Consider the following 17274-nt stretch of genomic DNA (forward strand, 5'->3'; position numbering starts at 1 on the left):
AGGTTCTACTGTATTGTAAACATTGTCACAGTTTTTTGTGCAAGGAATGTGTGAAAACTCTGAACGTTATCGACATAATTTTAAAAGAAGGTTATTGTACGCTGAGGCATGCATTTATCACCTGGTGTCAAGTATACCTCTGACAAGGCTACTCCAAATTCCCTTGGTTTCAATTCAATTGAATACCTTTACTGTATTGATGGAGTACGTGTCTGGTATTAACTATGCATGTACTGGGCTCCTCAACACAAGCTCTTCAACGCAATCAAAAACTGAATTAGAAAAAAGCTGTGTAAAAATGCTTCTTGGACTTGCACAGTCAAATCGCGAAAGAGAGTGCATTCGTTACGCTATATATAAATCATCAGGAATGACTGCTACAAGAGCTCGAAAGGTGTTTGGCTTTGAAGATATGGATAAACAAAGTAAACGGGTTGAAGATGCCATTGAATAAGCTCAAGAGATTAGAGAAACCATTCAAGAAATAGCTGAGGTACAAGATAAATCGATCAAAGCAAGTTTTGGTCTGTGTGTTTCCGATGATAGCTCTGATGAAGAAGAAATTGAACCAGCAGAAGCTTGTTGTGATATGCTGAACTTTAATGAAATTCCATCAGTTTGTGGGTAAAGAAGGTAATTTTAACTGGTTCCAGTTACAAGAAGAAGTTGATTCCATATTCTCAACATTTACCTTCTTTCCCTTCTTTCAATTTCACTGAGGCTGAAAATGATCTTTTATTACGGTCACACGAAGCATTCAAAGCAGCATAAAAGGACTCCTACCACATAGAAAGAGTCGCTAGATGTGTAAACGGAGACGTTGTGACGGAGTGACGATCCTGAAGAATACGTACATTGTCAAATCGTCAAATCGGGGATGTAACAGAAGCTACAAGGGTGTTGATTAAAAAAAAACGCTTACGACGGTATCGAGCTAAATTGATTGCCAAGCGAAGACTACTGTACTTCTAAAAAAATCAATAGCATCTTAACAAAATTCCCTAATATTGGAGAAGTTATGGAGAAGTATGTTATGTTATGGACCATAATGTTGGGGCAGACGCTTGGCGGAGGACCGGAGTGTTGACTTTCAACGGAAATGCTAAACTTAAAAAAAGCCTAAACACCTACAGGATTTCTTTGGTATCAAAATATCATATGGTACAGCACGCAACAACAGGCGATTATCCTCTGCCAAGATCACAACTAGACGGGCACGAAAAGGGTTTTGTCTTAAGTATAATCCAGACTCTCATTGGTCAGCTGCATTACATACAACTAAAAGATGATTAATCGTGATGATGCATCTGGATTTAGATTGGATACGATGACCACTTTCAAACAGTATGCAGTAACTGGAATGGATGCACCAGAACTGACTTTGTTAACAAATATACATCAATACTGCAAGTAACGAGTTACAATTTTTCTGCTACAGAAACTGTTGGTGAATATGTGTTGGGGTCGTTAAAGCTCCTACAAGCATTCATCCAAAGAACCCTTACTGTGATTTGCATATACTGTGATTTGCATATGTTGGAGAAGAAAGAAGAATTACGTGGTGCTTTTTTTAATGAAGAGACTAACCAGCACAAATTGATTGATGCGATTCGTGTGGACGGAGCTTCCGATGAGGGTCCATCACATGACGAAGTACGCTGCACATTACCATGAATAAAATGGCTACTATGGTTATCACACGGTCCAGTGGCTCAAGTTATCTCAACAGGGTGGAACTACAGAACGGCAGTTTATCAAAAGTCATTCCAACACTTTTATACCCTCATGAAACTGTCAATAAAGACATACTGACAGAAAACATTATAGATGCTTATGTCAGCAGAGTAAATCACTGTAAATGTGGTGATACCGAAATAAATTTATATCCTGGTGTTCTCTCCGAAGAAAAGCAATGTGAAAGAACGAAATTACTCACCTACCTAAAGGGGTCTATATTGTTATTGTTTATACTGTCTGATTGTAGATTCTGATTATTGATGGCACTATTATTATTATAGCTGAGAATATACCCCGTGTTGACTGGGGGTAATAGGGGAATTTGAACACAGAATCCTCCCCCATCATGGGGAATTTGACCTGAGGTATGGTCCCCGACCCCTCCCGGGGGGGGTGGGGTGGGGCAACACATTGATAGGTGCATTGACAAATCAAACAGACAGCTGCCTACACCCAAACTGAAAAAACTGTCAACATCATGAAACTCACACTCTTCTATCTCTCCATCCTAGTGTCGCTATTGTCTCGTCTCAGCCCCTCCCCCCTTGAAGATCAGCATCAGTCACAGGTGAGGCCCCCCACTCAATTAGACACATCTCAATGCTCCTCCATCCATCAAACTACTCGATTCGGTGTATCAACTATCTCTGTCGAGTGGATCTACCAAAAGCAAATCCGCTTTCCTCCTGATGGCGGAGCTCAACCCTGGCCCCAACTGAAAGTACCCCTGTGGAGCTTGCTCGGGTCCTGTCAAGTCCAACCAGAAGGGAATTTATTGTGACGTCTGTACCACCTGGTTTCTGTATATTGGTCTCTCTGACCAAGAGTTTTCAATTTCTCCTGACACCCTCCCAAGACACCTCATCACTCACCGTCTCGCAAGCGCATGAGACCAATGCAGATCTCCACACCCAGTCAAAACTCACTAAACTAAACATCCTCTATACGAACTGCAGAAATCTGTTTCCCATAGTGAGTTCCCAACAACTACCTAACATGTGTGAAACTTGGCTTGACGATACCATTGTGGACAGTGAACTTTTCATTCCCTCTTTCTCCCTCGTTCGCAGTCGCCATGGCGGAGGTATTGCAATTTTTATCCATGACTCCACTCGTGCTCTCAAACATCCAGTTTGGATTCCGTCCCAGGTCATCCACTCAAGAAGCTCTCCTAAAAGTCTGGCACTCCATGCTCTCTCAAATTGCTGCGGTATTTCTTGATGTCAGGAAACTTTCGACTCGGTACCGCACAACCAACTCATAAAAGCACTCCACTCCTTTGGAATCCAGGGACCACTACTGAATTGGTTCAGGGACTATCTCACCTTGAGATCCCAACAAATATCATCCGCTGTGCCTGTGACCTCAGGCGTCCCTCAAGGGTCCATTCTGGGACCCCTAACATATTCATGAACTCCATTTCAAAACTCTCGCTTTCGAGAGACTGCCACCTCATGCTTTATGCCGACGACATCTTACCGAGCAACATAAACGCAGGGATCCAAGCTACAAACTGGATACAAAGACACGGTCTCACCCCTAACCATCAGAAAACTCAGTACCTCCCAATCTCTCGATCAAAAAACGGCCCAAGGCTCACCTACCTTGGAGTCACAAATTTATCGTTGTCTACCCACACATCTCCAAGTCTTCCAAACAACTGCTAGGTAGAATACATAGGAACTTTCGTGACGCCCCAAAACACCTTCGCCACAAGATATATAAAACCACTGTACTCCCGAAGCTAGACTACTGCGGGGACCCCCACCAACTCAAATCCTACTGGAAAAATTTGCGGGAAGAGTTATAACTCAAGACTGGACCTAAAGCCACTGTCTATCCGAAGACGCATGCAAAAGTTGAAGCTTTGCTTTAAAATCCTCCCACCTTCACTCCCCACCCACAACCATGTTCAAATTCAGTCCAACTCTTCACCCCGCACAAATTTTCACATTTCATAGATGTCATCAAACATTGGAATGCCTTGCCTGATGAAATTGTCTCGGCGCTCATTTTTAAAAACCACCTACACAATGCATTCTTTTTTCTTTTTTTTTCTTTTTTACTGCCTGTTCGTTCCCAGGTAGACAACGTTTTATTAGCCTAGCGCTATCTAGCGCTATTTGTTGTAAACCTTTTTGCATTAAAAAAAAAAAAAAATGTAATTTTTGTCTGTGATGTGGGGGCGGCTCCAGAGGATTATGCACAAGAAGCACTAGCAGGCCGCACTTCCCGAAGGAGGCTTTAATTAAATCTTCAAGAATATTAAAATTAATGTGCTCATGCATCCCAACATGTTGTAAGAGTATTGAAATTAATACAGCAAACATTGTTTTATTGCACAAAAAACAATCATTATTGTGAAAGAATTTGGCAGAGCAGTCTGATTTGTCCTATAGCCTCGGTCCCAAGGACAATGCTACAATAGCCCCAGTAGAACTCCACTCAAAATTTGAATATGTACTCAGTGTAGCACAAGCCACACACAGTAATGATGCACAGGAACATGGGTAAAGAATCCAGAAATGAAAAGTGACTCTTTGTGTAGACCAAGACGTTGCAGATCTCAAGGATTGCTTTCACTTGTACAGTACGGCCTGGGAAATGGTGAAACAACAGTGAGATAGTATGAAACTATGGAGTAAATGAGTTAGGTGCAGTATTGGCTTTTAGCATAATAGCAACCCCTAAATAGCACCCTGCTATTAATGCTATTATCCTACTTTTGCTATTATCCTACTTTTCTACACAAAAAAGTGCGTAATATCGCTACTTACTATACATGTACATGCAGACACTCTGCTATTATAGACACCGCTATTACTGTTATTTCTTGATTTTATATTGCTATTTCTTAACGACACCCGCTATTATTGCTATTTCTTGATTAATTTTATATACCATTATAGACACCGCTATTATTGCTACCATTATAGACACCGCTATTATTAGACACCGCTATTATAAAATTATACCACACTGCTGATTTATATAGACACCACTATTATTGCTATTTCATATACTATTATAGACACCGCTATTTCTTGATTATTACTTTTTATATACCATTACAGACATTATTGCTATTTCATATGCCATTATAGACACCGCTATATATTATTGCTATTTCTTGATTATCAATTTTTATATACCATTACAGACACCGTGCTATTTCATACCATTATAGACACCGCCATTACAGACACTGCTATTATTGTTATTATTGCTATTTCTTGATTTATATACCATTATAATTATATTATAGACACTGCTATACCATTATAGACACCGCTGTTATTGCTATTAGCATGATTATAGATACCCTGTACATGCTATAATTATTACTTGCATGATGTATACCATGTAAAAACATGCAAGATAGTTCAAGAGCCGAGGTATGTCTAAAGACCATACCCTTTTTGGTCGAAACATCAAGGATAAACCTTGGAAGCTGACAGATAGATGTGTTGAAGACGCATGGTTTAATTACCACAACGACTGTGGTAATCTTTTATCCGCTACAGATGTTGGACCGTCCCAACGAAAAGACGTAGACAAACTGTGCAAACAAGCGTGGGCGGACATAACAAGTAAAACCAGTTCGAGGGTGCACCATCAATGCGACAAGAAAGGATATTTCCCCCCATTACCTTCCTAACTCCTAACCAAACTACCTAACCTAAAAACCATGATGCTAGCCATTACCCTAACTCCTAACCCTTACCCATATACCTATACCTAACCCTATAGTTACCTAACTATCCCCTTACCCTAATCACACGTGCTAACCATTACCCCCTACCTCTTCCTACCGTAACCCTAACCTTCCTAACCACCCTTACTTAACATCCCCCTAACAATTACTTAACATCCCCCTAACCCTTACTTAAAATCCCCCACACTTACCCTAACACTTACTTGCTAACCCTACCCAACTATCCCCTAACCGTTACCTATAACCAACCCCCATAATACGCCTAACCCTAACCCTAACACTTACCATCCCCATAACACATGCATGCTTATATACCTAACCTATATATACTATAACCAACCCCCATAATACGCCTAACCCTAACCCTAACACTTACCATCCATGCATGCTTCTATACCTAACCTATATACCCCTTACCCCCTAACACTAACACTGTATAATTATACTCACCTTAGTCGCATTATAAAGTTACAGCATGATAATTAAGTTATTGGAAGTTATAGTGACTGTATAATATTTTTACGCATGCATGCATGTACATAGGTTACTGTTCTTTGGATGGCATTGAGAAGATCTGCCGTTCACTGCCAAACACTAAAGCTAAAGCTGGACAGGATCATGAGACTCGAGTATTAAATATTACCCAGTGTTGTCCTGAAACACCAGTGCTTGGAGGAAAGAGTAAAATACCGTCAAAATTTTGCCCAACACATTGCGAGGAGTCCACTTCTCTTGTTCCAAGTTCTTCCTGTCTGGTGGGTTGTAAGAAAGCTGGAAATATCAATCGTTTTTATGACCGAACTGCCGGACTTTTCGCTGTTGTAAGACCATGTGGAGTCATTGTCAACTTTACCGAAATGTTTATATGCGAATCGGCCACTCAAGCTTACATTTTCCTATACACTACGTTTGGTAGGAACGTAAAAGATTGAGGTATTTAGGGTATGACAGGGCGTGTGGCGTGTGGTTTTTATCCATCTCCATCTTTGAAGAATTTGGAAGCCAAAGGATCGTTGGGAGCCAAAATACTTCTCAGGTTTTTTGTTGATTTGTTCCATTGTAACAAGCACACCTGAGAACCCCGTGTCAATACATCCTCATCTTTCTGCTTTCATCGAAGGCTCGGTCAGTTTAAATTCCACACGAGGAAAATGACTAGGCACAGATACTGCTCTGGCAGATGATTAACTTGCACAATATTCGTCTTACTTATATATTATAGCTCAGTAAAACTTCAGTTATCATGTATTTTATGCATCACGCGTACGGTTCAGTCATATTTCTCATTTCTGTTTCTGTTAACAGTCTCAGCTATGGGGGAGCAGATAGCAATGATAATACACATGCAGCATTATGTTATGTAATTAGCAATAATAGCAATCATAATAATAATAAAACAAGAAATAGCATATCAAAAGATAAAGTAAAACTTTTAGCAATAATAGCAAATAATAGCCCCTATATTAAAGACACAATATATAAAATAGCGCCTATAAGACACAATATAAAATAGCGCCTATAAGAAATAGCATGCTATTAGCAACACAGTATGAAATAGCAATAATAGCAATAATAGCGCCTATAAGAAATAGCATGCTATTATTTGCTAATAGCAACACGAGCGCCTATAAGAAATAGCATGGCTAATAGCAACACGATATGAAATAGCAATAATAGCGCCTATAAGAAATAGCATGCTATTATTTGCTAATAGCAACACGAGCGCCTATAAGAAATAGCATGGCTAATAGCAACACGATATGAAATAGCAATAATAGCGCCTATAAGAAATAGCAATAATAGCATTAATATTAGCATGTGCTAAAAGCACCTTAATGGACATATAGCGGAAAAGAAGGGTCTGTATCTATACCATACCATGTACCAGCTAGCTATTGTGTATACTGTATGAGATGATATTTTATAGATTACCTAATTTTATCTTACATGTGCCACAGCCCACAGATAGTAGAGGATACATGGTTCACGACTGCAGTCTGTTCCCCCTAAACCATTAAAACGTGTATTTTATATATTTTATATATTTTATATGCAAGGTTCAAAGGTGGACATTGGACATATTCCTGTATTTATCATTACCTTAGCTGCTAATTATCGTGACCTTTTAATGACAAGATTCATCTTTTCTTTCTTTATAACCTCAACACAAAAGCTAGAGCAAAGTACCAAGTTGTCAGGACCCTATAAGAAGCACCTCAAGTATTCTAAGATTCCTGCACTCTGATCTTGTGCACTCTGATCTTGTCTCTGTGTGAACATAGGAGCACCCCAGGCTCTCCAAGAACCCTGTGAGAAGCACCCCAGGCACTCCTGTCTCTGTGATAAAGCTACATCAATGACACTAACAGTCTCAGCTTCTAGCACCCCTTTATTTTTATAGTTTGCTCTGTGCCTGCAAGAATTGCCTGTCACTCATACTACAGTATAGTACAAGAGGTTATAAAGAAAGAAAAGATGAATTGTTCAAAGAATGTCATTAAAAGGTCGCGATAATTAGCTAATTAGAGCTAAAGGTTATAATACTAATTATGGTTTCACAGCATACATGTATTAGTGTATTAGTGAGTTAGGACAAAGAAATATGACTGAAGGTCAAACTGAAGACAAGTCAGAATGCCTTGTGGAAAGGAATAGCTGTGCATTTGCTACAAGGACAGTGGAGAAGTGAAATGAACAGAGATTGTCAGTATTAAAGTTGGTGAGCCCACAAAAACTCTGACTTTTGATTTAATACACTCGTATGACGATTAATGGCTGGCAGGCCTCGGAAGGCGATTAAAGTGGATTAAAGTGACGTGACTGATTTTACAGATGAACGAGTATTAAGATTTGACTGGCACGAAATGATATTGACTTAACATTATGTCAGCCAGTTCAAAGTGATACATGAGCGGGAGAAGCTTTAACTTGGTGAGTATAATTTGGTGGCCCTCCTTTGTATACGTCCTTTGTATACGCTCCAGAGCACACACACACGTGCACTGAGGCATAATTAGAGAGCAATTATGTATTGCTCCAATTTTACTCACATTCAGGATTTTCTCTCTTATTTCACGGTCAGGAATGTCACAGGGTTCGACCTTGACCTTTTGAATACCATAGGTTAGGTAGTCAGCAACAGGTGGAGCCAAAAAACAAGGACTTGGTCCTCCGTAAAGAAGGGAGACAGCAAACATTGAACCTATACAGACAAAGGTACCCTTCTCCAATTCCATCACACTGTGTATAGGTACTTTTCGAGTGTCTTCACCCTGAAATAATGATCCTGTAGCTATAGCAGACATCAAAAGATAGAGAAATTCACGCATTGGACCCCCAGTGTAGGTCAATACCACACTTGAACTGGTGCAGTGTATCAGACCAAACATGTCGTCGACGCACAACTATCAAACACTTCTCTTCTCGTTCGCTTGGGAGACAACCAGATCTATGTTTTTGAAGTAAGCAAGAAACGGTGATTCCTCCTAAGCCTCCTTCCTCATCATTGCTATGAACAAAGAACAGAACGGTAAATAATCATACGTTTATATAATTTGTGGATTTGAAATTGAAATGTTTTAAACACACTGTGACATAGGTGGTGGTGTTGGACTCAGACATTCTTTATTCTCTTGGTCTCCAAGTAGGCCAACATAATCACTGTGTAACAATGAGTGACGTCAAACGTGCGTATACGCAGGTTAAGTGAATACCTGTAAAAGCTGGGCTCTTCTTGGTGTGTACTTGGAGAACAGTCAATCAAAATGACCTCCTTCCGTACATTTTGAGAAGTATCATCATCCTTACTGGCCTTGTCCTTACTAGCCTTGTCCTTACTGGCCTTGACTTTACTGGTGCTAGCTTTATCCAGAAATATGTCATCTTCTTCCTCAGAATCTTCACTTGAGGAGTCAAGTGATACACACTATAATTATACATGGGAATAAGAGAGCAAACTGTGTACATAGCCTACCATCAACTCTTCTCTGGCCAAAATGTAGATGGGTGTTTTGGCATTTTTCCCTGCCACGGCAGAAGCTGTCCACTTGAATCCAGGAGAAACTGAGGGAAGCATCAAGTGTTTGCTTTTTCCTCCAGTACACTGAAGAAACTTGAAATCAAACAAACTATCACCCTCTTTCCTAATTTCTCTGTCTGTCATATCCGAGTAAAACTCTAAAAATGACTTTGTTTTTTATGGTTTCACAGGTACACTATCCCAGCAATCCCCTGCAATCCCCTGCAACCATGCAACCAGGTCCCATTTACTTCTTAGTACCTCGGAAGTGCTCTTTGTTCGGGGTGTGCTGTGAGGCAATTCCCCGCCAAGTAAACTTCCTCTGTGATGAGGCGGGAAACTGTGGCAAGGCTTGAGCATCATGGCCTAGGTGAGATTCAATACACACATCCAATAATTATGTGATGAAGGGACACAAACTAAAATAAATTATCCTATTTACAGGTGAGAAGACAGTGTATTTGCATTCCGATAATTGTTCTGGACAGAACAAAAACAACACCATGGTTCAGTACCTGCTATGGCGCTCGATGACCAACCGCCACTCTCACATCACTCTCTCATTTCTGGTAGTTGGACACACCAAATTTTCTCCGGACTGGTGCTTTGGGCTCGTCAAGAGACTGTACCGAAGGACAGAAATCGGAAGCATCGCTGAGGTTTGTCCATCGCTGAGGTTTGTAAATAAAAATCAGATTATAGGTAGCTACACAAGCTTTAGCTATATTTCTGATAAAGAAATTTCAATCAAGCGTTAAATCGTACAAAGAGCTATTTTTATAGCACCTACGTGTAGATAGGCTCCCAAATAGGCTCCCAAAAACATAGCCAATTGTACACATTGCAGTTAATTAGTAAGCCAGTAAACTGTACAACACACTTGTACCACTTACAGGTTGACTGTACACTGTTGTTAAACTTACTTACAGGTTGTGGAGGGGTCGGCCACTTGCAACAAAGCCCAGCTTGTAGTGGATAGCAACGGTGGAGTTGTGGTTCCGATGTACGACTGGGCAAGTTTCTTTGCACCAATCTTTAGGAAACTCCCAGAGATCAAGGTCACTCATCATTTCCATGTGATGTCCAGTAAGCCAGGTGTTGTTGCCACCAAGAAGCACAGCGACTCTGTGGGGAAGGAGCACAACATTCTGAAGGAGGATGAGATGCGCCTTCAGAGATTGTACCCAAGGGTCTGTCACTTCAGCGGCAGTGGTACCTCTGATAAGATCCGAGAGTTCTGCCCTGTCGCTGATCAAGACATTACGTGTCCAGAGCCATCTGCTCCACGGCCAGACAGTCGACAGCCATCAGGTCCCTCCTCTCCCAGCTCTCCCAGCCATCCACCCCCTGCCAAGAGGCCCAGACGCTGCATGTGGACAGTGTGGCCAACTTGGTCACAACAAGAGGAGCTGTACTCTGGACTCTTCACTCTTCTCCCAGCTAGACATCTGTGTTACCCTCATACCCACACATTGACAGAATAATAACCTGCGAGTAGTAGACAGGTAAGTTCTAACGCTCTAGACACCGAAGATTATCCTTACCTGAAGTTATTTCTTGAGAGTCTCTTCGTAGGGGACCAAGAAGTCTTTCTCTTAGCAGTCAGTTCTCTCATAAAATAAAATGGATTTCAGCACATGGCCTACTAATTATTGCGCATGCTCACGCATACGAACGTAGGCGGAATTTAATGACGTTATCACGCATGCAAACGTAGGCGGAAACCCAATTTCAATGACGTTTTCTAGAGGCTATTTTTTGAAATGTAAGTAACCAAGATCTGACGAGGCGATAACTTCGGATCGCAAAACGCTAGGGAGTGATCTCTAGTAACGCCTTATCTATCTGCGCGAAAAGTCCGGTTTTCCTAGAGCCTGTCACATATTAGCAGCAATTGTATATTTAATAGCTATGAGCACAGACCTTTACTCGACGCCGCACTAATGAAATAGAAAAATCGTGATAAAAAATGTGACTATTTACAGACATTTACAACTGATAATTGGAAAAGGTACCAGCGCACCAAAAAAAGAAGCATACAATGGGTAACTGCAAAGCAAAGCTTCCAGGTTTACTGACTTTGCACATGACTTTGCACACTGCAGAAGTAAGTAAGGTCATTGGCGAAGTAAGGTCATTGGCGAAGTAAGGTCATTGGCAGACTTACAGGAACAGGAGGTAAGATACTACAATGTATTTACTACTTACCACCATAGATGTGTACCATTTGATCAGCTTACATATATTTTTCACGGGGAGCAATGTGTGTCTAAAATTCTTATTATAATACTCACTTCAAATTTAGGAGGAGAATGTGGAAAACAGGCAGGATATATCATATCAAGCCATTTGAGTGGCAAGGAACTAAAGACAAGAGACAACAAAAAAGGCACTAGCAACGTCACTGAAAAATAACTTGAAAGGTGTGCAAAGAGTACCATCATTGCTTCTAACCAACCCAACCGAGTCCCTTGAAAGCTTAAATATTGAAAACTACCACATTCTAGATTGTGAACCTTTACACGACCTCAAAGGTCACTTGCATAATGCATAATATAATAGATGAGCTACCAAACAAATTGGAAGAACACTTACTAGCGTCTGAACTCTAAAGAAACTAAGTGGGGAGGCGACTACAGACTAACTTGCATACACTTACTAGCGTTGCTAAGAAAAAGGGAAACTCCGTCGAAAATTAAACAACTTTTTGAAACGGCAGCACAAGAAAAAGCGTTCACCGAATCTTATTCTTAAATTTTACAATGCTACATTTTGAGAATTGTTTCATTCCCCAAAGGCAGTGTCCCTTAGAAGAATGTTTGGTATATACTTATACGAGATTGTGAACTTAAAATCTACAAATACCAAATGGAGTGAAGACGAGGTGAATAGCCTAGTTGAGTTTATCCTCCTGATGGGTATTGGAGAGAAGTGGCCTACACACCAGTTCTGGTGTAGTGCTGGAGAGTTTGTGAAGCAAAGAACCAACTCTAGACACTTACGCTCAGGTATAAACTATACAATTGACTCCCATAATTATTCATTCTCATTGATTGCAGAGGTAGTTGGATATCTTTTAAAGAAGTTCAAATCACCTGTTGTTACGCCAGCACAGAAGTTTTTTCTCCCACTCAGTATGTTTCTGTTGGTACGCAAATTCAACTTGAGACTCAAACTGTTGGTGTACAGACTCAGTCCGAAACGATTACTGGTAAAACTGTCTGTGTGCAGACTGAAGGTCACGGAGCAGAGTTTTCTGATGATTTTATCGATTGTAGCGATAGTATTGCCGCAATATCAGAAAGGTTTTCAAAGGTTGCACTAGAAGAACTAACCCTAACAGTTCCTGGTGACTTCTTGCTTCACTCCGTCAAGGCAATGACAAGGCTTAGTAATAGCGGGAGATCTAATGTGCTCTATGGTTTAGCACAGAGCATTGGAACAATGCTCTCTTTTCCCCACGAAACGTATGCCAATGGGTATGCTTGAGTACATGTCAAACTTCTATTCCAGTCGTAATTTGCAAACGGTTAGTTTTGTAAATGTAAGTGCATAATTATGTTGTATGAGAGTGATTACATAATTATACATTTTTATATAGTGTACATTTATATAGTGTACATGTAATGTAGGTAATGCCATGCCCAGGTGACTATCGTCAATGGCAGCAGACCATGTATGCTCACTATGTATGCTCACTTTGGGCGAAAATGGCATCATGGCCCTTTATGGAGTGGTGTCGACACCCCGTCTGGAAGTTCGAAGCACATTGAAGAAGTAAATGTTTATTGTAGTGTTCATGTGTGTATGTTACCTTTATTACTTGCACTCATTTTCAAATGGAAATGGATAGGCCAAAGTCAATGTGCCTGGGCTATCGGAGCGAACTGTTTAAAGGGACATTGAAAAAGTGCTTCTTCTGCAATACAGGTGCAATAATTATTTTACATTAATAAACATTTTACATTAATAAACATAAACTTTCGTGAACTGGACCCATTGCCATTGTTATAATAATCCGATCCGTACATTTTGTTGTTTTCAACATGTGTTGTTTTTATGTGTTGTACACAGCTTAGTGTGTTAGACGAAGCTGCTGAACTGCACCCTAATTCTTGGTGGTGGATCAAGGGTGATGGAGTAGACTTGCAGAGTGGGCTTGGAGAATCCATGAGGAAAAAATGGAGTGGAGATCTGGATTTAAACGATGGAAAACTTCAAAAGCAGTATGCCTCGTATGGAAGAGTTGTCGTTTATTCAAAATCTTGACGTAACAGACAAGAAAAAATTGCTCGACAATTTATGTACTTTATCGGCAAACATCATTCAACATCGTGAATTTGTCACCGAGAGTAAGTTGTTCAATGTAAACTATTTAGTGTTCTGTTTTAATACTGTGTTTTAATACTGAGTGGTATAATTTTATTATGGTGTGTTATGGTGTGTTCCTGCTCTCTTAATTTCAGCTCTTAAGCAGAAAAGTACTGAGTTTGAACAAAAAGACCAGTAGAAATGCAGCGACAAGGCTAGGTTTGGCTTGGCGTGGGATGTTGAGTCGCTCAATGAGAAGGCAAGGATGTACCGTAACAATGTACCCAAAAAGTTGTGTGCTATTAAGGAGTCTATCGTGAAGTGTGTGTCTCAGTATAAGCGAACTCCAGCCACTCATGCATTGGTAATTATGGTAAGCGAGATGCACCTTATGCTTTGCCGGTTCAGTGCATACCATACCATTCGTTAAAGGATTCGCACAGATTCAACAAGGTGATCAAGGAAATGGTACAGAGAAGGTGAAAGTGGCTGGTGAGACAATTCTGTATAGTACGTACTATTATTGACAGTATGGCTACATATAAAGTGCTTTCTCCTATACCTTAAAATGAGTAAGTACCTGGTCTGTGTTTATCTTTCAGGATGCACTACAAATATGCACTACAAATGGCGAGTGGAACAGTCTAAGAACAAAAGGCAATACAAGACCCTTGTCTGTGCTTTCTAAGATGAAAAATGATGGTCATGCTAACTCCCATTAGTGAGTATTATAGTGTAAACTGTACACGTAACTACATTGTATTTGGAAATTGTTGTATAATTCTATGTCTGTATGTATAGGAAAGCCCAATGGGACTGTCTACAGTTTAGTCCCAGTACCGCACGTCAGCAAATCATTGCTTAACGAGATTGCTTTATGGAAAGCTGAGGGATGCTCAAATGTCTTATCCTAATGGATACACACCCAAGCCATGGATTGACGGTAGGAATACCAAAACAATATATCAATTTTATGGTTAGTAATACGTACATGTATATTATCGGTGTTTTATCTGCCTGTATCATTACGATATGATTGTTACAGGTTTGGAGGAAGAACTAGTTGACAAATTGCGATCAATTCTAGCTCAACTCTAGCTCAACTGGAATATTCCTATACCATTAACAAATGGGATCAAGAAGGAGTGCCTTTTAAAACTCACTTGTATGTCCCAGAAGTACACCCTTTGACTGGCTGTATATTTTGTGAGCGTGAAGATGAAGGGCATGTGTTTAAGGTTTGTGAACTAGTGTAATAGTCTAGGTCATTTTCAACGTTTATTGACCTCTGCTCTCTGTATGATAAAGTTTATGAAAGGCACTATGACTATATAATTTATATATATATAGGTTATAGGCTGAGTCCAAGGTCTCTATGGGGTTTTGAGAACCGAAGGCCCGAGGCTGTAGCATCTCGAGCGTAGCGAGGGTGCTACTAAGGGCCTAAGGGTCTCAAAACTCCATAGTGACCGTTGGACGAGGTGATTTAGAATAGTGCTAAGCAAGCTAAGCTATTATTAACACAAAGAAGACTCTGTTTCTACAAACCTCAAGCAACAAGCTTTGCTCTGGCTAGTCTACATAAAAAAAACTCACATTGAAGACATTGAAGGCAGTTTCCGTCTCTTGCATAGCAAAAACGGTTAATAGAAAGTTGTTATTCTACTTAGTAGTTAGCTCTGCACTATAGAGCACTAGCTATTGATAGCTGCTGAGATAAAAGCTACAAAGCGGCACTGCAGACTTTTAAAAATTAGTTTTTAATGATGCACTGCATCATGGTTACTATAATTATATGACTTCGGTGTACTTGTGCATGTATAAAATAGATGTTGCTAAGCATTCCATGTATGATTGTGTAAAAAATGTTAAATGCATGTAGTGAACATATAATGGACCTCCATAGAAGACCTCTGAATGACTGAGAGGTCTCTATGAGAAATAAAGGACCTCCAAGCAACCAATCAGATTGCACCATTTGTGACAAGCATTTTCTAAAAGATATTATAAAAATCTGTCACAATGCAAGTGCTCGTACCTCAATGAAAAACAATCCAGAATATCCCCTCTCCACGTAAACCATGGCTGGTAGTGTCCTGTTCAACGATGGACAGTCCCATCATTTAATAAAATGTTACCATCCCTGTCCACATATTGCCATTTTAAATACCTAAGACGAACAGTAAACACTGGGAAACTAGGAACAATGTAGGAAATAGTATCTCCCAGGTCCACAATAGTAAATTCTTCTTTGTCATTATCATAGACCTGTTCTGATTCAGCTCTCTGTTCTGCCATTGTACTGCTTGCCTTCCTTGACTAGACTCCACCTCATCATGAAGTCGTCATTGGAATGTAAGGAATTTATATTAACTCCTTCTTCGTCTTTATTACCTCCACTTTAAGGAATGTAAAGCACGTGAGCTTAACCGCGTGTCGTACCTCCTCTGCTGCTGATCAATGCTGGGTACTATACTAATTCTAGATAAAGAACATCTTGAATGCTGGCGCCGCCACTTTGTGCTAGCTCTTTGCAAGGACTACAGCTTGGTCATAGTCTCCTCTTACAGTTCTGCAAACGAACGGAACGTCTCTATGGAAAACACTTAATCACTCCCAATATGCACTTGCATATGCATTTGAAATCATGTATTCAAGACTATGGACCACTGCATGGTTTCTGGCTGTATGCATTTGAAGGATACAATGGACCTAATAATAATCGCTCAGCTGATGAACCGCTTCCTTCATGATAATAGTGTGCTTTGTGCCCAGTGTCCGAGTGAGTTCAGTGAATCATTTGCTCCAGAATCCAATCTGATTTTGTTGGGTCTCTAGCGGATACTTTAGTACAAGTCTCAAGAGGCGCATTTAGTTCACAATGGACTGTTCCACATGATGTTGTTTTGTCTTCTTTTCGCTCGAAACACATACTAAATAGTTATTTAAATGGCTATTTGCAGCAAATCCTGTATGCAAATACGTACTCGTCTGTAAATATGAAAAGCAAACAATTAGGTTGCTCTAAAAGTCGATCGAGTTCTTCTTCAATAGTGCTTGCTTTATGGAAAACTGATTTGTTTGGACAACCTTCTCTGTTAGATGTCGATGATGTTGAACCACAATTGAAGAGAAAGTTTATACCCACCTGCCTAGTTGACAGCTAACCCCCTCCGACAACAGCAACTGATCACTGGAGTCCATCTTCAGGTAGATCGGAGTAGCAAGAGCCTTGTCTTCAAAGACGATATCCAATTCAAGTTTCCCATCAGGCTTGTGGTCATATGTAAATGCTGCCTTGTCTACCGGTTTAAGACTTCTCTTCTTCATTCGGGTCGCTGCGGCCACTGGCTCCTGTGTCGACTACCCCATACGCTGGGATGCCCTGTACTTCAACTAAAGCACGACGAGGGTGGCTCCCCTCATAAGGAACACGTTCTAATTTAACGTCTGAGTTAACGTCTGAGTCACTATCCGACGTATACAGGTAGGT

General features: G+C 40.3%; 2 protein-coding genes across 4 annotated transcripts; one reads left to right on the forward strand and one right to left on the reverse strand.

The window, feature by feature from the left end:
• Nucleotides 1–4040: 4040 nt before the first annotated feature.
• Nucleotides 4041–9656, reverse strand: LOC135336724 (uncharacterized). Of its 3 annotated transcripts, none has more exons than XM_064532578.1 (6): nt 9426–9656; nt 9166–9377; nt 9041–9112; nt 8503–8960; nt 7400–7458; nt 4041–6763 (listed from the first exon to the last, which is right to left on the reverse strand). In XM_064532578.1, exons 1-4 carry the CDS (start codon nt 9612–9614, stop codon nt 8774–8776), a joined length of 660 nt encoding a protein of 219 aa, XP_064388648.1. In that variant the 5' UTR covers nt 9615–9656; the 3' UTR covers nt 4041–6763; nt 7400–7458; nt 8503–8773. The 3 variants fall into 3 exon arrangements, with proteins under 3 accessions (XP_064388648.1, XP_064388649.1, XP_064388646.1); XM_064532579.1 differs by having other exon boundaries at nt 4041–4334; nt 7385–7458; XM_064532576.1 differs by having other exon boundaries at nt 7385–7458.
• A 47-nt stretch (nt 9657–9703) lies between these two features.
• On the forward strand, nt 9704–10954 carry LOC135336723 (uncharacterized). The gene is made up of 3 exons (XM_064532575.1): nt 9704–9840; nt 9915–10129; nt 10400–10954. Exons 1-3 carry the CDS (start codon nt 9798–9800, stop codon nt 10952–10954), a joined length of 813 nt encoding a protein of 270 aa, XP_064388645.1. The 5' UTR covers nt 9704–9797.
• Nucleotides 10955–17274: the final 6320 nt, after the last annotated feature.

The sequence above is a fragment of the Halichondria panicea genome, chromosome 5, assembly GCF_963675165.1.
Source record: "Halichondria panicea chromosome 5, odHalPani1.1, whole genome shotgun sequence".
NCBI lineage: Eukaryota > Metazoa > Porifera > Demospongiae > Suberitida > Halichondriidae > Halichondria > Halichondria panicea.